Consider the following 26,469-nt stretch of genomic DNA (forward strand, 5'->3'; position numbering starts at 1 on the left):
TACAATTTTTTATGCATTTTGTTTTACAAAAACATTGATAATTGATGACCTGACATTTCATAAGTTCAGAGCAATTGCAGAAACAGTGATAAAATTACTGCTGTGGTATAGTTGGACTCCCTGGTCCTTCGAGAGCACAAAGGAACAAGAATTATTCAAGTATATCATAAGCAGATAATTAAAAAAATTGCCCGAAATGGAATAACATAACATGTTGCAAAACTCTGAACTTAGATTATATAGATGAAAACTGACTACATATTTGTGCTGAGGATGTCAAAGCACACTTAATGAGCAAATTTCAGGAAGATTGGTTCAAAAATAACAAAAATGTCTTCAAGACCAGAGTCCCCCGCCTTTGTATGTCCCCAGTGTATGGGAATTTACTACATGAACACATTTATTGAAGGAACTTTGAGTAGGCTGAAATTAAAGCCAACCCATCATTTACTCATCAAGCACAAAAAAAAAATCGAGAAGCAGGGATACAGTGCGTCGCCGAATTCCACGATTGCTTTCTTCTGATAAACAATGCTGTTGACGTTGTTTCGTTAATTGTATATGCTCCCCTTTGGCTTACTGCAGGAGCGTACAACACTAAGTTGGCCGTTAAAGCATTGGGTTGATTAAAATTTATGAAAACACACCACAGTGTTGGGTTACAAATGCGGACCGGCTTTTATGCCGCAGTTTTCTGCCGCGCGTGCTTTTTATGTCCGTAGTCTAGTGGGTGAAGTGCCTGACTTCAATGCAGGCTGGCGCGGTGGCCACAAGTTCAAATCACACACGGAGCACTTTCCTTGTTTTGCTTGAGCGACTTTGTGCCGTCTGATACAAAAAGGTATGGTTCCGAATAGAATTCGGCAAGACAACATGAACTTCAGCAGGTAATCCGAGTACAAACCAAACAAATAGCCAGTAGGTCTGAGTTCTGCTGCAATGGTTGCCAGACAACTGAAGTGTTCGCGCCACTGGTCACATTGATAGAAAACTGTTTATGGCACTGAATAAAGGATGCATTATTTTTAAAATATTGGGCTTGGAGCTTCACAAAATAATATACGCAAAGAGTGTCGAACTCTCGAATGTTCTTAACATGACATCACTGCTAGTCGCGCTGCCGACCGACGAAGCGCGCATGGTCGCTTGCGATGCGCTTCGAAACGAGCTGAAATGCTCGTTTTGAGGCGCATGTTGCTTTGATGCATCTCCTAAATACTAGAAGCAATGAATTGCGAAAATATTTGGGATTTACGTTCTTAAAAGGTTGTTCAACGAGATAAAATAAAGCAAAGACAAATGCAATCTCTCTTCACAACCGCTTTAATGTTGAGGTAATGCTTTTGAGCTCAGTGGGGCGGCCTCATGCGTGCACTGCCATGCTAAGGCGACACACATGGTTGCTGGTATTCGCACCATGCCAGTGAAAACAACCTATACCGTATCCCAAGCACATTGAGAGTCTGATGCTAACCTGAGAGCCGTAGACCTTGAGACAGGCATCCGTATTTTTTGCGGTAACCTGGAGGGCCTCCGTGCTCGCCACGTGGTAAAGCAGTCGACACACCTGCGGAAATAATCAGCCGGTACAGTTCAACCTCGTTATAACGAAATTGAAGAGGACCCGCGATTTGCTCATTATAACCAATATTTCGTTTTAGCCGTAGCGGCCATTTACTGCAAATATTGTGCGCTGCACTTACTCAAAACGAATAGTGGGCGAAATTTAGTCTCGCGGCATGGTGGCACACAACAAAATAACTGCATTCCGAAGATAAAAAGTAAAAGTCAGATATCTACCTCATTGCAGTTCAAAATATGTAACTCATATTTCAAATTGACTTTGCTGCAAAGAAGTCCGTAATTAGAAGTTGATGCAGCTTTCTGATGCAACAATGGCTCACTCAGCTTCGTGCCCGATCTGACGGCTTTTATAATAGCCGCCTGTTCAAGTCCAGCAATATAATCCTTCACTTCCGCTTCCTGCCTACGGCATTCATGCTGCTCAAATCGCGCACAGCACGATAAATGATAAAGCTGAAGCACTCCAAAAAATCACTCCAACTTCAGCAACGCGGCTGGCGCGGGCACATTTCGGCAGTGACAACAGTTGCAGGCGAGTGCACTGCATGCATTGGCCGCATGCCATGTGCAACGAGAGGGAGGTGGGAATGGCTTCGCTGGCACAGTGGGTGCACGGCGCGCTGTCCAGCCTTGTGCGTGTTGCTGAAGGATGCGAGGCGGGAGTTTTGAACTGCTAAATACAGTCGTCGACTTGTGCACCGTCCCAAATCCACTTTGCCCTCCGTCGTGAAATTGGATCAAAATTTTATTTCCTAAAGTAATTTGTTTGCTATATCCCGCAACCGGCAAATTTTACCTCATTAAAACAAAGTTTTAAATACATTGGTTACTAAGGGAACTTTCACGGGAAATTACGGTTTGCTCGTTATACCCAATATTTTGTCATAGTCTGTCTCGTTACAACGAGGTTTAACTGTATAACTGGTTGCACAGAAACCTATAGGTATGGGAATGCTGCCACTACAAGCTCTTTGAGAGCTTTTAGGCTGGCATACATCAGCTAACAATATGTATAGTAGTTACATACTGCGGTATAGTAAAAAGAAAACATTGTGAAATAGGCTGCATCATGGGTAAGAAGGAAAGTAACAATTCCTTTGTACACAAAATGCGTCGGGAAGTATTTCTGAACAATAACTTGTAATTTTGTCGTGATTGGTCAAAGTGATGTTGGAAAGAAGGGCTCATCATACCTCCTGAACATGTTCGGCGTGCTCGGCGAACTTGTCCGCATACTCCTCTAGCCTCGTGTGGTCGCCTGCTAGCGAGGCGTTCTTCAGCCTGTTGAGCAGCTCCCCTTCGTCCATGGTCTTGAACAACTCGTCCGCGTGGTCCAGGGCCGTGTCGCGAAGCTGCGAGCAAGGGCGCCACGTAAAAAACAGTTACACCACAGCTAACGACACGAAGAGTGAGAACTGCAATGACGTAACACGACGGAAACTTGAAATTTCGGTAGTAGCGAAGTTCTGCTCTTGATGCAAGAAGAACAATAGTTGTGCTGGAAGAGAGCCAGCGGAGCATATGTACCGTATTTACTTGCGTAATGAACCCTCTCCCACTTCTCTTCTCGAGAATTTACTTTTTTGTCACTTTGAATAAGAAATGCAGCGGGACGACGTTTTTATCTCATCAAGGTTGATGATGCAGTAGATGATCGCAGTAACTTGATATCACGCCACAGTACGCGCAGAAATGCTAAAAATGCATTCCAACAAAAAGAAATCTCAACTGTAGCCGGAGACGTGAGCGCGAATGCTGCAACTCACAATTTAAAAATTGCACGCTTGCGGAGTGTCATGTGCTGAACACAAAACAAACCTTCTTGCGCCATAAAAACATTGCGGCGAGCGAACAAAGCACGAAACGTACTCCGCACTCCTCTGCTCTTGCTGTTCCGTGACTTCGCCATTACGCTCCATGGTTTTGTTGTTCACCTGTGTTCCAACCTTTTTTCGTGCTCCTGGTGTGCGCTGTACGATGGGCCAGTACATAAACTACGCAGCAGATTTTAAGCTGAAGGTGGTGGAGCATGCATTGATGCACATGGGAACCGTGGATGGGCAGCACTTCAGTGTTGAACCAGAGCGTGTACGCTACGGGTGAAAACGAGAGGTTTCTGGGGGGTTAACAGTGATCGCCGTGTGTTTCGTGGGCCCAAAGAAGGGAAGTTTCCCGGTGTCGGAAAAAAAAGTTTTGGAGTGCCTTGACGGCACGGAAGACGGTGCACTGTGGGCCGACAACAAATGTGAAGCCGCAAGCAACTTTAGTGAGGAGGACAGCTTTATGGTGACTGGGGTGCCACTAGCATGTTGGGAATAAAAAAGAAATTTGATTACATAATTACCAACGTGTTTTTAAGAAAATGGCAAGGCTCTGACAGCACTTCCCTTAGCAGCTTTATTGAATGAAATTTCAACTTTTAAAAATCTGTTGCAATTTTTTCCCGCATAATGAACCTCCCCCCGAATTCATGCTGAATTTTCTGGAAAAAAAAGTGGGTTCCTTACGCGAATAAATACGGTACACATCGCAAGGCTTAGCATCTGTATTTACCGACATATAAAGAAGTTTGCTATTCAGGATCGTCGAGAAAGGAGAGGAATATATATATGCAAAGGAAGCACAAACCTGTTGCTTGAGGTCAGCTGTGGCCCTGAGCGTCTGTTCTATGGCATTTTCAAGGTCCTCGTTTGGAGACGTACAACCTGCTTGGTCCTGCATGCACCAGGAACGATAGCAGGGGGTTATTTCGTAGATCGCTAGCCAGCAGCGGTGGTGGCGAGGGTTGCGGCGGCCGGGTCCCCACGTACCAGGCTGACGCCGATCCTGAGAAGCTGGTTGAGCTCGAGCTTGGCCCTGTCGCAGAGCAGGAGGATCTTTTCGCGGTGCTCGTGTGACGTGTAGGCAGAGTCGGTGAAGTCCTGCGTGCGCTCCACCACCGCGTCTAAGGCACTCGACAGCCGCTCCCGACAGCTGGGCCCCACCAGCGTCATGCGCATCGTCTCCACCAGGTCCTGCAAGGACGACGACGACAGCCGCAGCACAAGTGGCGGCTTGAGAGACGTCTATGGAGCCCAAACCATTCAACCATTTGCGACACAGCGTGTACACTTGTACACGCAACTTTTAGGACATTTTTGTGAGTTACAATCGTCGTCATACCCACTTGAACTGCTCAGCCAGCATACGCATTTCCCGCTCTACGGCGGGAAATGCGAATGCTGGCTAAGTGGTTCAAGTGGGGTTCAAGAACAACTATTGAGTGGTTCAAGAACACATACTTGACGCACCAAATCCTCGGTGCGTCGAGTACGTGTTCTTCGATTTACGTTTTCTTCTAGTTAAAACGTTTATTAAAGCAAAACTGAAGTTGTTACCTTAATATATAAGGGCTACAGATTACAATAATATGTATACATTTTCTATTGTAGCAACAGTTAGGAAATGGTGGTCACGTTTAGAATAGCATGTTTACAATTAGGATACGACCTAATTTATTAATTACTTATGATATCGAGTTGTTTATGGTTTCAAGTGAAATTTCGGTTTACCAAAAAACATACAGAGGCAGTTTAAAATTTTTCTGATGGCTACATCGTAATGCGTGTCGCAAAGGGTTAAAATAAGACGCCATTCACACAATCCCTGCAAGTGCTTTAGTAGCTTCTCTTGAAAGTGGCAGCTCAAAAGGATAAGGACAACAACAAGGAATGAGAAAGACACAATGGGTGGCAACTGTTTGTTATAACCCTCTGTGTTGCCACTTCCTGATATGCTACAGGTTAAATAGTCAATCAGTAAGAGTGCTACGGTCATTGCTGGCCTCTTTGCTCAAGGGTCTACACATGGAGACCCACTGAAGGTTACCAGTGCCTCCTACAAGCAAGACAGGGTTGCATTGCAGCACTTGCTGTGCCAACCACTTGTGTCAACCATGTTGTGTCAACCACTCAACAGCAAGAAAAGTTGTTGGTGCAGTATTTAGGAGAAGCTTCCTGCGAGAAGTACCTCTGTTTTCTGGCAAAAGAAAAGTTGTCCACCCAAATTAGACGCACAGCTAGAAAGAAATGCTATGAAACTTTTTTGAAAAATGTAATAGTTGAAGAAAAATTAGTCAAAGCGAGCATTAGCTCTGCAAAATGGTAAGTGTCACCATGGTAAGTCAGAGCACTTGTTCCTGGGCACACTGGAAGAAAGGCAGTTCTATTCATGCTCCTGATTGGGTCAGCAGTCGATTCCATGGGATATGAACAGTTGGTAGAGTGCACAACCTGTGCACATCAACAATTTAGTTTAATTGGCCCACATTCATTCACAGTCACCCTTTCTTTTGTGTGTGTGTAAAATTGCCTAGCACAAAAGGCCATTATTGTGAAAGTGCTCAAACATGCCAGAAACATCGCGACACAGCGCTCTTTTCATCCGCTATAGCGACCTCATGAGTCAACGAGCGAGGATCCTTCACATCAAGCACACAACCGCGCACGCAGACACTACCCCTGCAGTGTCTGCGTGCAAGCGGTGGGTGCGCCCACCTCGAACATCTTCACAGCGTTGTGGACGGTGGCACATCGGTCGAATTCGTCAAGGCGCCAGGAGCCCCTGCGGGCGCCCTTGCGGCGGCACTCGGAAGAGGAGGAGGAGGAGGCAGCACAGGCGAGCTCTGGAATGACGCCGTCCTTGACCACAAAGTGCACCAGGTCCATGGCCCGGCGCATCTGCAGGAACACCGTGTCGCGGTTCTCCCGCGCTGTCTCGCACTCCGGGTGCCTCAGGCAGGCCTGCAGTGGGCAGCACGCAGGAATGAAGAAGAAGATGAGGAGGAGGGGGACAGAAAAGAACTCAATTCCTAGGCCATTTGTGGCATTTTTTTTTTTTCAAAGTGAACTAGAGCCACCTAACGCGAATTTGAGGAACAAGCGGAAGTTTGTTACCGGACCTAACTGCAACGCTGTCAAAGCTATTATATGATATATTTTACATGCAAGCTAGGGGAAGTTTATGGCCACAAGTAATTAAAAATTATGCCGCATTGGGGTGATAAGCAGTGTTGCGGTGATAAGCTTGGATTTGGCTCATACTGAATTGAAACACTCAAGTTGATGTGGCATTCTTATGAAAACTTTATTTAAATTGACTTTCAGCAAGCATGGTGCGATTGAGTTTTAGTGGAAAAGGCATTAAAACATGCATTAGGGCTTCAAGTACAGTAGAACTATACATGGAGAGCACGTGAGTCCTCTTGGCACCATCTGCAGCTCTTTTCGAATTCTTCCCTAGGATAATTTTCTTGGGCACACCTGAAGGCACTCACGAAGTAAGCAAGCTCTTCGCTGCTTTGCCATGAATTTCCAAAACACTTCACAAGAAGGCTGCCCAGCTCTTGTTCACCTTAATGAATTGAGCGTACTGTCAGCAGCAGGGGCCCGGGCAGGGGGAGATTTGCCAGGGCTTTTAAGAGGCGGTTATTTAGTTAAGTACTAAAATGGTAAATATTGGAGTTAAAAAAATAAATATAACCAGAGTTATATTTCGTAGGGTAGGGTGAGATGGAATGAAATTGTTGTTTCACATATCTCTCGGCCTCACTTTGTTCACTCTTTCAAACACTTAGTCGTTGGTACCTGTGAGCAGATCTTTCACTGATCTCCTAACTGCCGTCTGGATTCATAAGCCAGCTTCGAAAAGCAAAAAAAAAAAAAATGAACTTCCCAAAACACCCACGAAACAGTCTTAACAGTCAAGCCAAAAGCAAACGCCCATTGGGCAAATAGGTTTGATTCATTTTGATCCAGGATCTGGTGCATTTTCGATAAAAACTATGATCTGCGTACACGTTTTTAGGGCGTTCTCTCAACTATTTACTTGCCACCCCTTTTTTAGGGTAACGTTGCCGACTTTTTCTTGTCACTGCAGTTTCATCAGACTTGGTTTCAGTTTATGGACCTGGCTCATTAAAAAAAAAAGAGCCTCATTTGTCCATTAATAACCTAAATGCAATGGACTGTAGAACAAAGCAAATCATCATGCAGTGTTTTTCTATCTCCAAGCATGTGTGCGCAACCTCACAGCTATGGATATGAACCTATTTTTAATTGTTTATGAGCTGAGACAGGAGTGTAGATGAATGGCACATTGGTGATCAGGAAAATAGGCATGGAATGGACAAATGGGGAAATGAGACATCGGGTGCAGAGGCACAGCAGTGCGGATATCAATGGCCAGGGTGTAACAAAAAATTGCCGCGTAACTGCTCCTTTCGTTGCAAATGTTGACAAAAGAGATAGTCTTTGTCGACATTTGCCAAGTAATTGCCTCCCTTCACTTTCCCACTCACCTCTCATGCTGTTCCTCTTCTGCCGTGCTCCTCCCAAGGTAAACATATCAAGTCAATTTAACTTTACCACGTTCGACTGCTCCAGGCTGGGTGCCTCAATCCCAGTGCTGCCATACGGCGGAGATGCGCATGAATCGAGGCGCCCTACTTTAACGTTTATAGAACCACGTTGCCCTACTCTACGTGCGTTCCAAGCAGAACGTGGAACCCATCTAGTGGAACCTTTTGTAACTGTTGCCGCTTAATGTCTTAAAATGCCACCAGAACCTATAGTGGTGTGGGCGACAGCAGGCGACAGAGTGAATTTTTTTTCTGCAGTGGATGTATGTAGTATTTCATTTAGCAAAAATTAAGCATTTATGAATTTTTTTATAAAGGAACACTGCAAATATCACTTGTGTATTGATTTGCTGCCTTATATTTGTATAATGTTTTGTTCTTGTTAAACAATGTTGACAAGTATGAACATTGACACCGGATGTAGACGTTTAGATTTGGCTGTGAGTATATAAGACTATTGCGCAGATGTTTCACTTTGGCCGGCTGGCTCAGTCGAGTCACAGACAGACAGACAGACAGACAGGCAGACAGACCAAAATTTCTGGGTTTAAGTTGCCCAAGAAAGGCTACCGTATTTAAAAGGAGGGAGTGATTGCGCAGTCAAAGAAGCATTTGTAATATTTCGGCAAAGGAATAAGGTCCCGTTAAGGTATACCGAGCAAATAAATTTGCAATTTCACGCAAATAAATTTGCAATTTCTTTTTTCTAGGCTTAAGAGTGATAAAAGGGAGAAAGGAAAACAAATTAGAAGTTGTAGCTTTGTGGGCCAGTGCACGGCTGATCATCTCAGAACAGTGGCAACGAGCCAGCATTGCCTGGAGAAACAGGTTGCATCCGCACGTAACCCACAAATGGGGCAGTCAATGCGGCTCACACTTGTGGCAGCTGCATCCCAGTAAAGTAATGTGCACTGCTTGCTTCCATTGAAAACTGTTTAAAATGCCAAACTCAGCTATTCTCGAGCACTTTTCATGTGTGTTCACATGTAGATGGCGGGGTGCATGAACATCTTCCCAAATACATGAGCATTAAACAATTTTCTATGCTAGCAGGCGTTGGTGCCAGCAGGATTTGCCTATACCCCTCCACCCAGTTTACAAAGATGCCGTTTGTGAATACAAAAGCTGCAGATGCCGTGGCACGGTAGCGTTGAAAATCGTTTTCTGCCTTCGTTTGAGAAGGTATTCGTGAATGATGTCAGGTGCGCACGAACCCAAGAGGAGACTAACTTTAAACAGTCGTATCTGGCTTTTGTGATCGTCTTCATGGAATGAAAGTGGCAAATGACGGTAGTGGGCCGTCTGCCTTGGGAAGAAAACCTTATTGTCTGTAACAGTCACAGCACACGCATGCGCCGATGCGTCACGCACGTGCAACGGCCAACGACAGCTCAGCGGTGCTCCCCTGCTGGAAGTGTGTGGTGTGATCAGGCGAGCTTGGCTTGCTATGTGTGAGCATGCATGCAAGCTTGAGAACAGTGTCATTAGTTTAAGTGCGTTCCTATGTAGATTCAACGACGAAAGCTGTCTCTCTGTCTGTTCCGACTGATGTGTTACACTTTGGCTGCATATGAAAATGCTAGCCATTTAAGGAAGGCCTTCATAATTTAACGCCACTCCTTAAATTGCCCCCAAGTAACATTTTCCCAGCAATGCATTTGTGTATAGTGGTGAAGCCAACTCTAAATGAACTTGGTCAGTAACACTTCGTAGGGATACATGGGGTCTTGAGGAGGCATTTAATATAAGGCCTGACGTCCCCCAGATTTCCATATATGAGATCTTGTATTCCCTTTGGAAAAATATCTTCTCAGTAAAGCATATGTGTAATAGTGAAGCCAACATTAAAGGACATCGGTATACATAGTCCCAATGTTTACAAGTAAAAGCTAATAACAGACACCATATGACTTTTCGTGCAGCAAGCAATGACCGCCTCTCCCGAAGCACCTTTTTTTGCACCTCAAAAGAAAGTTGGCAAACACAGGGCCAACATTCATGAAACAGGCATGGCAAAAAAGAAAAAAAAATCTAAGCTATGAGGTGACATACTTTTGACGCTGTGAGCAGCATCATAGTGGACCTCTCGAGGATCGTCCTCGCCGATGCCATCTGGGCTCTCCGTTTCTCGTCCTTCATGTCCTGCAAGAAGTTAAGCAGATTGCTATGTTGTGCTGCTGAAAGCTTGCTAGTATAATTCACGCAAACAGTTGAGCGTATTGACATGCTAGCTGTCGTGCCTTTGAAATATTCAACTCGCACTCTTCTTCTCCAGCCTTAGGGCAACATTTAAGCAGGTGCACTGACTCTTTCATGCTGCTACGTAAGAAAGAAATTTAGATCATGTGTTCCGTTTACTCTTTTGTGCCAACTGCACATTTGTAAGCATTTTAATTTATGACAGTGTGTTTATCAGCATAAGAGTGACGATGCATGAACGAACCAGAAAGTCAGCCTACGTATGCCCTATATTCTGTTGTGGGCAGCAACTTTCACATTTTAGTCGAAACTTCTGTCGTATCTTTATTGAAAAGCCACATTTAACGGACGCAAAAAGATTACCTATGCAGAGAATTAGAGTTCTAAACATTTTGTATGGCAGAAAAAGAGCGCGGGCTGAACAGTTGAATTAAAGTCAAACATAAAAAAAAAATAGTTGGCGCACAAAATACAACAGCAGACTGTTATATGCAGTGCCGTCAGTGAAACCAGGATGCGTCACAACAACGACGCGAAAATATAGGCAGGAACAGGAAACAGAAAATCAAAAGCGGTTAGGCCAGAAAGGGACCTTTATCAAGACATTTACTGCATCACTTAAGGGGCAATGAAGACAAAATGCAAGTTTGGTTCATTCGAAAGATTGTCTCACCCACCGTGGAGGCTGAGAGGCTAAGGCGTTGTGCAGCTGAACCCAAGGACGCGGGTTCGATTCCCTGCCGTGGCGGCCGCTCTTCTGATGTAGGTGAAAAGCGAAAGTGCCCGTGTGTCTGAGATTTCGCCGCACATTAAAGATCCCCAGGTGGTCAAAATTAATCCGGAGTTCTCCACTACGGCGCGCGCCTCATCGCCTGTGTAGTGTCGGCGCTACACCTCATAATCAAGCAATCGAAGATCGCCTCGTTAGAATAGAATGACGCATTAAGAGCAGGTAGTAGCGATTGGTTGAGGCCAAAAAAAAATCCAATGCAAATTTAACAGGGATTATAAGCTTTGCAGAACGGAATATTTGCGGTTAAATTTAGTGCAAATTCTTTTCATAGCAGTAGCGATTGTGTGGTAAGCAATGAAAGTTACGAACGAACACATAGACATAGAAGCAGCAATGCATACAGCACGCATCATGCCGGCCGATGCTGCACAGCTATCGGGCGCGTTGCGCTTGTCTGCCACGACACTGGCCAATTGAAATTGACACAAGTGACATCGCCACTTACATGGCCCCGTTTGTCGAGCATACCCAGTCTTTTACGAACGATTACTACCAACCGCAACAAAAGCAAGCCAGGTACAAATCGCATCAAAAACAAAGCAAGTTTGGACGGCGGTCCTCGAGCGGTATCATATCCTGCCATGTATACGAAGGCGCGCCGGTAAACCACGAACACAAAGACGGTTTCGCCATTCGCAGCAGCCGCAGCCAACGTATTAACTGTCGTGTTAGGTATATATTTTGAAGACATCTACGCGCTGACATCACGAAACAAACGATTTAGCGGGAGAATTAAAATTTGTGCTTAAAATATTTAATTTCTCATCGTCTTGACGGACAAGCGATGGGGGAACTATAAAACACAAAATTTTTCGAATAAAACAGACTTTTATTTTGTCTTCATGGCCCCTTCAAGAGCATATATCTGCTTTACATTTGTTTCACTGACGTCTATAAGCACGCATGTGCAGCTCTTGACACGACTCTCACGTATGCACAATACATGTAGCAAACAAGTAGCGGGTTTAGTAGCGAAATGAGCATCACTTTATGCTTTTGACACACATGCGTGAAGAGGCAAGTTGTACTCACGTTCTGCCTATCTCCCGTGAGGTGCGCCAGCTCAACCATTTCAGTTCCGAACTGGCTGAAAGCCTTCACAAACTCCGTGAAGTTAGCGACGTTCTCAAGGCGATTCAAACTTATGGATACCTGCACAGAAAAGTGAAATGCGGGAGCATGAGAAACCACGATAGCTATTCAAGAAAGAGGAGTGCAAATTAAGGTTATATAAACACACACGCACGAGAAGAGAGAGGGTGAGGTGCCGGCACAAGACAAAATCCCGGGCCATCTACACGTGAAACCTGGGGAGCGGCGAAGCATGCACTGTATAAATGTATTCTTGGCGCCTTGGCGTTTTTGCCAACGGAGATGAAACTATTGGGGTGTAGAGGTATACAGCCTTGGTGTGAAAGTCTCGTGCCTTCGAAGCACGAATTGCGTTCTAGCGCGAGGCGTAATCAAGTTACCGGTGTGTTTTTAGTGCACGTTACGAAGCGTTCAAGCGCGAGGCGTAAACGAGTGTCCAGGTGTTTTCTGACTACACATGAGACAACGGTTACGACGACGAAATGAGACGGCAACAGCCCGACCCCTATAAGGGGCTTCGGCCTAAAATCACACACAAGACGTACAGCACTCCATCTAGGCACGTTGGATACATTGTTAAAATGTGTGTATGGCAGAGACAATCGCAATGTGGCAAGCGAAACAATCCGTAATCCTGATCCTCCAATACAAAAAGAAGTCCGTACGAGTATCACGAGTACCGTCATCATGGCCAACGGAACAAGACTAAATCCATGGACTCCATGACTAAATACCACTTTCTTGGCTTACCTACAATTAAAAAGCGACGGTTAAAGTGTCCCTAGTTAGCCAAGTGCCGAAAAATGGTTGTAGCCTCTGACGCAAAACGACTTTTAAAATGTGCTAGTGTTTGGAGTTGAGCTTTGCGTTGATGAGTTCAACACATCCAGGTGGAGGCAAGTGGTGCGAGTTTCAGTTCTGGCAATGTACGTCGCGGAGTAGGAACGCCGCTTGCTCGTCAGCACGAAGAAAAATTCGAGTCCGCATCTCTTGGCCTCTTTTAATTTATTTGCCTGCCCAGAGCAGTTTCGAGCACTCCTTGGGCAGACAAAAGTTGCTCTCGCAAAAGAAATTCTATGGTAAAATATCGGGTAAGCAAGTCTTGTTGGTATGGGCAGCCTTGCCTTTTGCTGCCCTGTATGCCTGGCTCCACCCGCACTGAGTACGAATTAAGAGAACGTATTATTAAATACGAGGCTGCTTTGGTGCAGTTCTGGGCACTGTTAAACGACAAATGAAGAGACCTTCTGTTCCACAAGGTGTAACTATCACTGCGATATGAAGCGCAAAGTAATGCAAGGCGTTTTTTTTTAGGTCCTTCAAAATATCACCCGCATGGGCATCTCCTTTCTCTCTTTTTTTTTTTCCCCCATCAAACCGTGGAGAAAGACGGCTTGAAAGAAAATGCAGCAGAGCTCCGCCACCGACACGGCAGCAGCAGCCAATGCACAAGGATATATCTGATGACCTACATGGGTCACCGGTCATGTTCTAAAGGAAAACGAATTAAAGTGCGCCAAGGTAGCCGCAAATTGAGTTCGGCGAATTCACTTCGACGGCCCTACCGACAGCTGCCTGTGAAGCGTGCTTCACCACGTAGTTACCCAGAATGCGGGAAAGCAGCTCTTTAACAGTAATAGTACGGCTATAACAGTACGGCCAAGTGAACTGTTGCCACACTTGGAAGAGAGGCAGTCACAATCGGAAGGGCGCACGGTGTAATACGAGCAATCGGCACAGTGAGGACGCTGAGCCGAGCTCGAAGTTTATGGCAGTTTATAAAGCAGTGTGTCCACGAATGGTGGGTGCCGGCGAGCGCCGAATAGAAAGAGTTGCTGGGTTCTCCTTTGCGAATACGGAGTTAGAGCTAATAGTAAGTAATTGTAGGGCACTTTAAATATATTGTAAGGGATATAGTTGACCCTCCGGTAGTAGACAAAACGTCGTTTATTGGCAGGAGCAGAAGCAAGGCGAGCGTAGGTACAAGCGTACGGACGATGGCCGAACTCGCGCGCCGAGCACCTTGTGCGGTACTTCTTCCGCTGCTACCAGCGTGCGCGCATACAATCGTGCATAGATTGGCCACGATCGCATGGCACTCTTTCCTGATGCGGCGCATACCCCGATAAGCTGATGGCGTACAAGAGCTGCTCATTAGCCTTGGTACAATATATATATATATATATATATATATATATATATATATATATATATATATATATATATATATATATATATATATATATATATATATATACAGTCAAATTTGTTTATAGCGAACTGCAATATGCACCGCGATTAGTTCGATATAGCCGAACCCACCTATAACGAGCTTATTGTTACGAGTTCGCAATCGGCGGGAGGCCCCCGCCCCCTCCCCAACTCCGCCATCCGCGTATGCAGAAACGAACACAGTACATTAGCCATTACCAGACCAAAATAATCCATTTATTGCAAGTATCAAAGCTACTTTCCGCCTTAACTGCCCACGTTGCAAAAAAAAAAAAAACGGTGATTTTTGTTTTCACTTTCGTTTTGGCGGCTTCAACTAGCATAGCATTCTCTACACGAAACATTGTTTGCACCAGTTCGAGTCCGTGTCCTCAAAAATCTAAGAAGCATTGGCGGAGCACATCGACCGCCGAAAGAGCTTCATTATGAGCGTCGGACGGATTTCACTGGCGACATCATCGGGAACGTCGGCGAGCTCTTCCCACAGTTCACCGATGCTGCTGTCTTGGTCCGCACTCACTGACTGGGGGGGGGGGGGGGGGGGGGTTCCGTCACGAGTCCCGCGCGTCGGAAACAGTTCAGGAAAGTATTGGGCGTCACGTCGCTCCGTGCGAGGCGCAATGTCTCAGTCGCGGCTCTTGCTCCGTGGTCGCGGCCAATCCACATCTCAATCGCCGCTCCGGGATCATGCATTTCGGCGGCCATTCTAGGCGCCCAGAGTTCGATATATCGGATGTGAACTTCGTTATAAGGAATATGTTTCCCATGTATTTCCGTAACTGAATTATTTTTGTTCGATATATAGCATAATTCGCTCTATCCGGGTTCGTTATAGCCAGGTTTGACTGTATATATATAACATAAATAAGGGTTGACAATCAAGAAAACCTTCGAAAGCAAAGGGGAGGATGTGGTAGGTCACTGAAACAGATAAAGAATTTGGTAAGAAAGAAAGAAAGTGAAGAAAAAATGCCCGCCAGGTGGGATCCGAACCCACGACCTCCAGAATACCGGTCTGGTGCGATGACCACTGCGCTACCGGCGGGGCTATCTTTCCCTCCACTTTCTGGGGTATTTATGTTCAGGTATTTTTGTTTCCTGCACTTGGGGGTGGTAGCCAGCGCCTCTCGGACTATTCGGGGTGAAGAGGACCTTCTTTTTAACCCCCGGGCCGTGACTCGAGTGTCTACGACATGTCGAGAGTGGTCGACCAGCGTTGAACCCTCTTAAGCTCCCTACGGCACCAAGACTGCCAGAACAGAGGCCCTCGCTATGCACGTAGCAAATCAGAATAGGAAATTAGGGGCTCGTTGAAATAATACAGAAATAAGGGCTGGTAGTCAAGAAAACCTCGGAAAGCAAAGGGAAGGATGGGATAGGCCTTTGAAACGGATAAAGAATTTGGAAACAAAGAAAGAAAGTGGAGAAAAAAATGCCCGCCAGGTGGGATCCGAACCCACGACCTCCAGAATACCGGTCTGGTGTGATGACCACTACGCTACCGGCGGGGTATTCTGGGGTATTTATGTTCCCCTCCACTTTCTGGGGTATTTATGTTCAGGTATTTTTGTTTCCTGCGCTTGGGGATGGTAGCCAGCGCCACTCAGACTACTCGGGGTGAAGGGGTGAAGAAACGCATTGAGGCATTGAGGTGGATTTAAAGGTCCCACCTATGGCTTTACGTAACGCACCGTGTATTCAGGTAACTGCGGAAAGCTTGCAGAGCCATCCACCAGTAAAATTAATTTTATCAGGACTTGGAGTTGCGCAGATAAGTTCAAATTTTGAGAATCTACGGCATGGATATATAAAAAAGTATATTCTCTTATGTTGGCTTTCGGATTTCCAAGTTTCCGTTTCCAGCACCGAAATGTAATAATTTTCTGTGAAAAGCCATGTGCCGAGGCGACGAAACATTGGACGTTCATAGCGAGAGCCGGGAAAAAATTTAAAATTTGCGTGCATCAAACGCGCTGTAGGGGAAGTAAGAAAATTCGTGCAGGAAGGACTACACGTCGAGCTTTGCTAAGCCCAAATTTAGCTTCTGATAATTAGTTTTTTATAGTTTAATTTATGCTTACTAAATACCGCACCAGAGGAAAAGCTTCGAGACAGACTGAATGACGGGGTGAATTTGTAGTTCTAGCATGCTCTACGAAAGATGCGAGGCTTTTGTCGCCGACCGGTCAGCCATTTTCAAAGGCGAGGGACTACTTGCAGATGCAGTTCCAAATGCTCACTTTATTTGAAGTTTGTATTTTGCAGCGCTACAGACGCTTGTGATCAGGCTTTAGCGCTTCTCACCCGATCCTCTCCTTACTACCCATCCATTCTCCTGGCTTCTTGGGCAGTCGTTGAACCAATGCAGTTATCGCGTGTGTGGGCGGCGGACTGTCGCGTATATATTTTAGGGGCTCGGGCTGTCGGCGTCTCATGTCGTCGTAGTATCATATAGTCACGGTTCTAAATCAACAGGACACTCGTTTTCCAACGCCTCGCGCTAGAATGCTTCGTGCTTCAAAGACACGAGAATTTCACAGCAAACCTGTGTACCTCTACCCCCCCAACGGTTTCATTTCCGTGGGCAAAAACGCCAAGTCGCCACTTATACACTGCATGCTCCCTCCAGGTTTCACGTTAGTGGAGATAACCCGGAATTTTCGTTTTGTTTTTACAATGCCCGCAATGTTTTTGGAGGCTTTCCCTGTACCCGGCACGAACGTGAAAAATCCTTCTCGACGTTCCATGGATCGTGAGGTGAAAGGAACGTGCTACAACCACGAAGGATAACACCAAAATTACGCTCGTACATATTATAATAAGGTGTTTGGAATCACGCATCCCTTCACCGCTGCAGAAAATAATTTGTTTAATCCAGTGTTCTCTCTCTCTCTCTCTCTCTCTCTCTCTCCTTTAAGGACTTAATGCGGATTTTGATATGTGGAGACCACCGGTTAAAGATACATTTCAGCCGAATAAACAACACCGCTGAAATTTTCCCTACTGTAAATGGCGAAACAAACACTCCGAGGAACTTAAAACTTTCCCGAAGCAAAAACTACAACCCAGAAAAGCAGCATCCGGATTTCGATAGAAAAAAAAAAAAAAAGCCCCCGAAATTTACGAACCTAGTTCTACGCAGTTGGAGGCGAGATGAGGGGATGGGGCGATGGTCCGTACGGAAACGAGAAAGATGAGGTGGAAAGTGGAAGTCTGGGCCTGTTGGTTCATGATGTTCAGGGAAAAACCAGTGGAAACACGCTACACAAGAGGAGAGGCAAGACAAGGACAGTCACTGGACAGTCCAGTGACTGTCCTTGTCTTGCCTCTCCTCTTCTGTAGCGTGGTCTACTGTTTCTTCCCTGAAAAGGATGAGGTGGAAGTGGCAGCCGGTCAGCTTCCCAGGTAAATTGGGATGTGCGGAATGAGGGCGTGTGAGCGGTCCAATAAGCGTGCTCCAGTAAGCGTGCTTCGTGCTTCGTGCCAGGATATGCGCCGGGGATTCGACATTAAGAAATGGAGGCCGGTTCACATTTGTTAGGTTGCATGACATTGCCTGGGGAGTTTAGAACCGAAAGCGTGCGCTTTCACGACGTCTGAAATACAGGGGCGCGAGTGGAGAACATTGAGTTCTACGAAGGGGCCAGCGTCGTTGAACGTTGCTACGAACATCGCGTCTTTCCTGCCTATGGCCGTAGTTCAAGGATAAGGGCTGGAGGCACTCGGAGACTCTTTGGCGGGGGCCTCTTCACTCCCTAGCGTCCGGCGACCAACTCGCGAAATACTTAAGAAACGAAACCCAGGAAACGAAGCACTTGAAAAGATCGAAACACGGAAAAGGGGAAGGAGGAACGCCGTTTACTGTATTTGCGCGCTAAGAAGTATTTTAAAAATTCTAGCTGTTTCAATTAGCCCAGAATCACGCTTTTTTGAAGCAAGAAACATATGGGCCACAGCTTGCAAACATAAATAACTTCCCGCTTCATCCAAAATCACTTCACTGAGAAATCATTTTGTCTGTTTGCTTTATGATTTTCGTCAAGATACAACGGGTACGACGTCGCACTATCCACACGGCTGTACTTATTTTTTAATGCAAGCGCTTCACAACAACAGCTTTCCTTGCTTTATGCGCACGCAGCAATTCCAAGCTCGGAGTATTCTAGGCAAGTAAGCAAAGCGGGGTAATTTCGTAATCGGACAAATAATTCCTTGCACGCGCTGCTAGGCAAACCCTATAGGAATCTTACTTCATCCAGGAACCAGGTCCCTCCCCTACTCCGCGCCGCACAACTTGAGCGCAGTTCTTTCAGTGCTTTAGGCGTCAGGATCCTGTTATTTTAAAATAGTTATTGTGCTACTTCAAGCACTCACTTGGTTCCGAAGAAAGCCAGAGAAAACGCCGCAGCCGGCTCCATTTTACCAGCGCTTGCACGCACCGTAACACCATGCACGAAAAAAAAAATTGCGAAAGCTTAATTTGCAGAAACACACGTTTAAATCTTGCACCTGCAACATAAAACAACATGCATTAAATTATACGAACTTAATGGAATAATTGAGTGTTGGCCTGCCTACCAATTTCAGCCTCCCGTGGCGTGAATTATCGTAATTTATTATTAAATGTATCATTATAATTTTCAGATAGCCCTGTACTAGCTTCCCCCGCATGGTAAGTCTTATTTGCAGGCTTCACCACAACACAAGTGTGTTTGCTGTGAAGCAAACTTTGAAGGCAAACTTCTTTTCCTCCCTAACAGGAAAAGAAGCTCGCACGTTGCATAACCAGAAAGGTGGAGAGGTCGGACTGCTGGAGCACTACAAGGAGGACGACGTACCCTGTCTTTGGCGCTGAGAAGCTGCTTGACCACGACGGTGTCTGCTAGGAGGAGGACGCGCGTGACGGAGGCGAGGAGGGCGCGGGCTGCTCGCGCCAGGGCGCCCCGGTCCTCGGCCGCTTCGTCTAGCCGCACGTCGCACAACTGCTCGATGCTGGCGCCTGCGAAAAGGAGGAGGAGAGGGGCAAGGAACGATGTAGATTCCCAAGCACGCGCACACGTGCACAGGTAGCGTCTATGCCGCGTATGTGCAGAGCGTAGCCCGAAGTCATCTCGGCCCATAGCTTAAGCCGGTGCTGTCAGTGACCCGCTCAAGATGGCCATTTGACTTAAAGGTTATCAATAATGCGAATTATTTTTACCGCTTCTACGCCAAAGCAGCGACACTATGCTTGGCCCGAAGAAGCCACTTGAGCCTTAAAACACGGAGTGCAACACTTTGCATGTGTACCAGAATACTTACGGTTATTCTTTTTAACTGCCAGTTCTCATCGTTGAATCCAGAATGAAGTAAAAAAAAATGCTGCATTACACTTCTGATTACATTTATACCTAAAATGAAGCCTGGACACTCTTCTTTGTCTCCAGCACCAGGACTCCACAGATAGCACAGCTATACAACGAGGAGAAGTTGTTTACATTTTTTTACGTCAGTAAAGTAGTATAGCCGGAAAGCTACTTATTATACTCGACGTTTAATATTCCTCAGCGATAGCCGCAGAATGAAGAGAGAAAGGGAGAGAGGGGAAGAGAGAGAGAGAGAGAGAGAGAGAGAGAGAGAGAGAGAGAGAGAGAGAGAGAGAGAGAGAGAGAGAGAGAGAGAGAGAGAGAGAGAGAGAGAGAGAGAGAGAGAGAGAGAGAGAGAGAGAGAGAGAGAGAGAGAGAGAGCAGCCTTACCGGCGGCGCGGGCACTGCGGCACGCGTCGTACATGTCGAGCTTGATCTCTACGTTGTCGTCGGCCAGGGTCTCCCCAACCGAGACGAACCGCTCCACAGCCAGGTTCACCGCCTGGCCCACTCGCGCCCGCACAGCCTGTTCGCTGCGCACCGCCCGGTCCTTGGCGCTCACCAGCGTGCTGATCTGCGTCCAAGGCACACGCACGCGACGTTATTATAGGCGCGCCACGTTCGAACATTTCCCGCGAACGTTTTCTTGCGATAGCGCAGCAATAAATGTATACGTTTCGACGTTTCGTGCTTCTCGCCTATTGGCTGAGTGGAACGGAAACGCCAGCGCGCTCACGTAAGAACGCACTATAGCGTTCTGGACGTGCGTACACGTTGTCACTGCAGAGTGAGATGCGAAAACACGTTCGCCTAAAAGCGCCGCCAGTGCGGCGCTTAGGCGCTGAAAGAACACCCGCTGAAAAACATTAAGTTTATCATTAAGATGCCCGTTGTCACGGTCATGACTATTAAAAAATTTATAGACACCTTGCGCTATACCAAGGCCTACATTGGCGCATTTGTGCCGTGAGGCCGTATGAGCTCCAATACTCTTCAATAATACTCACTGCGGTAGTTAAGTGGCTACGGCGTTGCACTACTGACCACTTGGATGCCGAGGTCTAAATTAGCCTGCAGGCGTCCACTACATTGCACTTCATAACCCAAGCGTGGCGCAGGCGTGTATAACCACAATTTATACTTTCGTACTTTCATGCCCTTCGAAAACCGGCGAGGGCAAAGAGAAGTCGCTTAGAGCGACGGTGAGATTGAGCGGCCAAGCACTGCGGTAAGCCCATAAGTACCTCATGTCTGAGACCAATGAGCCTCATTTACGAGAAGCACGAACAACTATAGTTCATACCACAATCTGGGTGCAGCACTGTGGAGGCTAAATTGTTGTCAACAGTGCGCCCACTGGGGGCGCCTAACTCGCCGTTAAGGGGGTCCTGAAAGGACGTTCCCTTCTCCCCTCTCGGTAAGTGGAACCGCAAGGCCCCGGCGCCTTTTGTCGCTTCCTTCGCGGTGAGTTAGGCCCGCTGAGGGGGCGGGCTGTTGACAACAATCTAGCATCCACAGTGCTGCACCTAGCTTGTGGAATGAACTATAGACAGCCAGTTTTGATGTCAAACATACGCCAAAAATCATGCACCCCCTCCGTCTAACGACGGCAATGGTTGAACGCGAAGCTTTCTCGTGATGGACTCTTTGGGTGGCCAGTCCCACACTGCGAGTATGTGCTACTCTGGAGGTACGTATCGCTTTTCTAGAATACCCACAGCAACTCCCGGGTGTGCACTCCGTAGGCCTAACGTTTGGGTTTGGGGTGTACGGTGCGAATCGGTACCTGCTGCTTGGCGTTCGCGTCCACTGTGTCGGAATGGAACAATCAGATAGGAGCCGGCTTCATAACGCGAGAGACCGAAGTTTGATTCGGGCCACGGGAAGCGTTTTTTTTCTTTCTTTCACTTCACCAACGATCATTCATCAAAATGGTCAGAGAAAGTTGGCTTTCCTGCAGGGCGTATTGGCGTACAACGGCATCAGCGAGGGCACTGAAGCTTCGCTTTAAAGATGATATTCCGCAAAATCTTGATAGTGTCATGGTGCATGAGCAACGGCACATGGGCGGCGGTGCTCACGAAGGCGAAATGTTTACTCTCTTTGGTATCTTAATTAGCGTTTATCAGTCAGTCACACCTCACTTACCAATATCCATTACTAATATCAATCCGAGTTTATGAAAAAACAAACAAAAAACGAATGCGTGAGCTTAATGCTCAATAAATACTTCAGAGAGTCAGCCACTATCCAATTGCTTCACGGGAATTACATGCACGTATTTGATGATGATTGTGGGGTTTAACGCGCCGACGCAACGCAGGCGATGAGGCGCGCCGTAGTGGAGGGCTCCGGATTAATTTTGACCACCTGGGGATCTTTATCGTGCGCCGAAATCTCGTACACACGGGCGTTTTTGCTTTTCGCCTCCATCAGAAAAGCGGCCGCCGCGGCCGGGAATCGAACCCGCGACCTTGTGCTCAGCAGCGCAACGCCTTAGCCACTGAGCCACCGCGGCGGGTACATGCACGTATTTGGCGTAAAGATTAACAAAATATGTGTAGAAAAAATGTTTGCCACAGTATAAACTGTACCACACAAAGTACTTCCTGTAGGGCGATCTCTTGACGTACACAAAGTGTTTCCTGTAGGGCGATCTCTTGACGTCGTCCTATTTGCCAGCACTTAGCCCCGCTCACTGGCGGTATACTGTATAGCCATAGAAGTGCGAAGCGTCTCTGGTGCAAGCCTTCCCAGCGTTACCAGCAGTATTTCGAAGTTCCTTTCTTCTTTCAAGTAAATCACTTAGTCGTTTGGAAGCTGTAGATAAGCAGCATGGCGGGAGACGAAACCCAAAGGGGCGCGGGGATTAAAATGCGCGCAAAGGCCATCGTATTCCCCAAAAGGCGAAAAATACCCTCGGTTACACGCTGCATGGTCTTCGTTTGATCCACTCAACGCACGTCCCCCCTAAAGTAAAGCAAATGTAATTGCGTCCTTCGGAACTCACGACTAATGGTGGGTACTTTGCGCACAAAGCTCTATTCTTCTATCCGTCCTGAGCAAGCAAGCTCGGCTAAGAGGATCATACGTATACACTTCCTGCGTTCTTTTTACCGTGATATACCGTTCCACGTCCTTCCGCAATTCGTTCTTAAAAAGTGTAGATTTACGTTTGACTGATTGCTAGCGTGGCACTGCCTCGATAAAATGTGCGGGGTATACATTCTTACATACCGGTGTCCAAGTGACGCACTTTCAGCTTGCGAACTACTCCACATAATTTCGCTTCGTCGAAGCGAAATTATGGGGAGTGCTGCACATCACGTGCTACACACCACGTATTTTATGGTGCCATTGTGCTTGGTGCTTACCATAACGAGTGCCGTATATACGACGGACCTGGACGCACAAACTCTAGCCGTCCAGCAGCTCGAGGCTGCTCTCGCCAGGCAGAAGCGGAGCGAGTCGCAGACGGGGGGGAAAGGGACGAACTCCCGAGTACCTTTCGCGCACCGCTCACGCCGACGCCGGCGGGGCCTAGTCCCGAAGACGTCGTGAACGTGGGTGGGATGTGGAGGCCCTGCGCATCCCGACCTCAACTCCCTGCTGGCCATAAATAAAGTCTTTCTCTCTTTCTCTCACTCCTAAGCGCACGAAAGGGGCGTAGCTTCTTCAAATTTTGCCTTTCTTGTTCTTACCATTTCCATTCACCCATTTTCGGGCAGTTCAATTCACGAATGAAAACTCCTTGCACTACGCCTTGCAGCTGAGTGTGCTGTCAGGCTACCTAATGTATATGTTCAACGCCTCAAAACGTATAGGCAGTACGCTACACTAAACAGACCAAAATAACCGAACATGGGGCGACTAACGGACGTTCCAGATGGTTCTGTCACTGCTAAAGAACTGCAGTTATTCACGGGTACGCAAACTTGGAGATTTTTCAAACATCACATCGGTACCTCACTTTCAACCGCAATTTCTCCTTCGCAATTCCATCGGCGTGGCGCAACGTCCAAACATGCATGCCCGAAGTGACGTGCCACAACTCTGGCAACTGCGTCTGACATGTCTCGCGCGTCTCCACTCGCGACATTAAGGCATGGAGCAAACATCGCGCAGCAGTTTGCGGCGTTCCACGCGTGCGTGCCACCCACAGGTTCCCTGCCACGTTGGGAAACCGGCGGCCTCCCGCATTGTATGTGAACCTGTCACCGCCGACGACTCTCGCGGAATGTCCACAGATGGAGGCGAAGTGGCGACGCGTTGAGTTATGACCGGTGACGCCCAAGACCAAACAGCACGGCGCAGCATCAGCCAGCTGGAGGTGTCCTTTGCTTATGAATCCGTCAGATCGATACGCGAGCACGGTCGGTCATGCACCGAAACTCAATACCGGCAGCCGGCAATCAAATAGGCGCGGCCAGATACTCCTCGGGACGTGCGGTTTGCACGGCCACCACCACCCAGGTAAACGAAGGCTTGAAAACTGAGTCGCCAGAGGTAGTTTGTCGAATGATTGAACCAATAAAGAAAGCAAAAGTGGCTACATAAAAAGAAATGAATCTATCAGCAGCGAGTGGCGCGGTATTAAGAACACGGCGGAGGAAAATCAGGAATGTCTGTCTTTAACTCGGAGGTGAATGCGCTAGCAGGCCTTGTCCGATTTCGGATGATTACGGATTCGGTTCCCGCCGCCTACGACCGGGAGTCCACCGGCGGCGGCACCGCCCCGCACTACGACCGATCTGCACTTTGTCATCGCTGTTGAGGTAGCGGCGGCTGGCGGCGGTGGCGACGCCAGAGAGAATACCAATCGCGTCCCTTTTTCCGACCGCAAACCCCCATTTGTGCAGGCACCGGGGCCGCGCACGTGCGTGCGTGGGCGCGCGCGCGCGCCCGGGTCTGGCGCTTTTGTGTAGAGACTGTCACCTCGTTAGTATGTCGACGTTTCGCGCTAATGGACTGACGGATCGTCCGGGAATGCGGTGCGGACCGGCGTTTATGAACGGACGACGTCACTCATACGAAATGTGCACGGTTCGCAAAAGGGAACGGGCAGAGAAGCATACGGCACAGTCCGTCAAACTATTCTTGGTCTTTCTTGCCTTTTTACGCGTGATCCTATATTATAACCCACGTTGCCCCATATTGAAGATTCGCGCCGAAAATGTATGAAGCCAGCTAACCAAAGGCACGCGCCATCGGAAAATGAATATACCGGTGTTAGACCACGGGTATCCGTAAGAGCGTCGCTATAGGCAATATCGCTCTATCACATGCCACGCAAGCAAGAAAAGGTGTTGCTAGGCAACACCCGGGATAATCGTTGTGTGGCGCTGCAGGCGGAAACGGTGGAAGCGCGTCGTCTGCTACTGCGCATACGCTTCCCCTATTTGAGCGCTACCACCCGCATTTACCGCTGTGAAACGACTTTCAATTTTACGAGTGTGCGTGTATGATCCTTACCTTTAAAAACACACCGAAGTGAATTTGTCAAGCTCCCGTTTTTGCTTGCGCTGCGTAGACTAACAACATCGTTTATCCGGGGGATAAGGCGCTATTCATTTTATAAAGCCTGAAAGAAGTGAAGGTATACCATGCGCGGTTTGCAGCGGCTGCACCAATTAACCGCAGTGACGTCAGGTAAAGGTGCTACGTAATTGGACGATGTCCAAGATTAGCATTTAAATAAGTTTTGGTTTCGGTTCCGTGAAACAACATGCTTGGCATCCGACGTTATCGTTGGACGGACATTCTCGATATCTCAATAATCGCCATACCGCGCTTCTGCCATGTTGTCGGCTGTCAAATGCCCCAGATAAGCCTACCAGGACGGCTTGGAGTCGTAGCAATCACTAGCCGAGGCCTACGCAGTGGATGAACGCCCTCCGCGTCATCGCAGACGCTCAAATGCAATGCGCTTTTCCCCTATCTTTGGAGCTTGCCTCACTCATGCCTGTATCGTAAAAAGCGTGTTCGTACCAGGCCAAGGGTCTGCTGATTCTGGCCTGGGCCCACTGCCCGGAAGCAGTCGGTACTTATGGCAACAGCACGCCAACGAGAACTCGCTCGCGCGTCAGTGCCAGTCTGTGCGCGTTCTGCAAACTCGCCCGTGAAGCAATGAACCTTACGGCACAAAAATGGTGAATTCAGTATAAAAAACATGGGCCGAAAACAAAGAAATTAATTTACAAAAAAAAAGGATGTACCCTAGGAGATTCGAACTTGCGACTTGCAAAATAACATACCTAGCGCTCACCACTCGGCCACAAGCCAGAGCTGCCAGAGACGGAAATATGGGGTATACAATGTATAACCAGTGTACATTTTTATTTAGTTCTTACATTTCAAGCAGCTTAGATGACAATACCTCACGTCTAGCAATTTCATTTCTTAGACGGAGAAGCGTTCGCACATGTGGGGTCGTGCTGCTGACCGCTGTGCTTGTTCACCCAGCGCAAAAAAAGTGCTTCCCGCACCCTAGTTTTACGCTGTACGGTAAAAGTTTCAGTTGAATTTACTTACTTAGTACCTATATTAACTTCGCCGACTCTTCTCCCGCCTTCAATTAGCCTTAGATTTTTCTACTAGCGTATACCAACCAGCGAAGCGTCAGATGTCCGCTTGTACAGCGCTCGTGTGGAGCGACCTGGGCTTCGAGCTTGATACAGTGCACACACTAAAAAAACTAAAGAAAGGCACGTTCTTTCATTCACAAACGTGTCGTGGCTTAGTTTCAACTGAGCGAACGAATCGCGACGGGGCCGACTGACTCTGTCGGAAGGTCGGCGAGCCGTGCAGGAGCGCAGTCAAGCCAAGTC

General features: G+C 47.3%; 1 protein-coding gene across 1 annotated transcript in view; it reads right to left on the reverse strand.

Moving 5' to 3' along the window:
* The window catches only part of Alpha-catr (alpha-catenin related), a 216,549-nt gene that overhangs the window by 32,613 nt on the left and 157,467 nt on the right, over positions 1-26,469 (reverse strand). The window contains exons 2-10 of the mRNA XM_077698542.1: positions 20,033-20,216; positions 19,136-19,296; positions 12,006-12,125; positions 10,034-10,123; positions 6,120-6,365; positions 4,395-4,598; positions 4,213-4,299; positions 2,778-2,936; positions 1,475-1,567 (exon numbers count right to left, since the gene is read on the reverse strand). Coding sequence (XP_077554668.1) covers positions 1,475-1,567; positions 2,778-2,936; positions 4,213-4,299; positions 4,395-4,598; positions 6,120-6,365; positions 10,034-10,123; positions 12,006-12,125; positions 19,136-19,296; positions 20,033-20,216 — 1,344 coding nt within the window. The remainder of the gene's footprint in view (positions 1-1,474; positions 1,568-2,777; positions 2,937-4,212; positions 4,300-4,394; positions 4,599-6,119; positions 6,366-10,033; positions 10,124-12,005; positions 12,126-19,135; positions 19,297-20,032; positions 20,217-26,469) is intronic.

Source organism: Haemaphysalis longicornis, unplaced genomic scaffold (genome assembly GCF_048455015.1).
Source record: "Haemaphysalis longicornis isolate Haplotype H1 unplaced genomic scaffold, Haemaphysalis longicornis Haplotype H1 scaffold_2, whole genome shotgun sequence".
Taxonomy (NCBI): Eukaryota; Metazoa; Arthropoda; class Arachnida; order Ixodida; family Ixodidae; genus Haemaphysalis; species Haemaphysalis longicornis.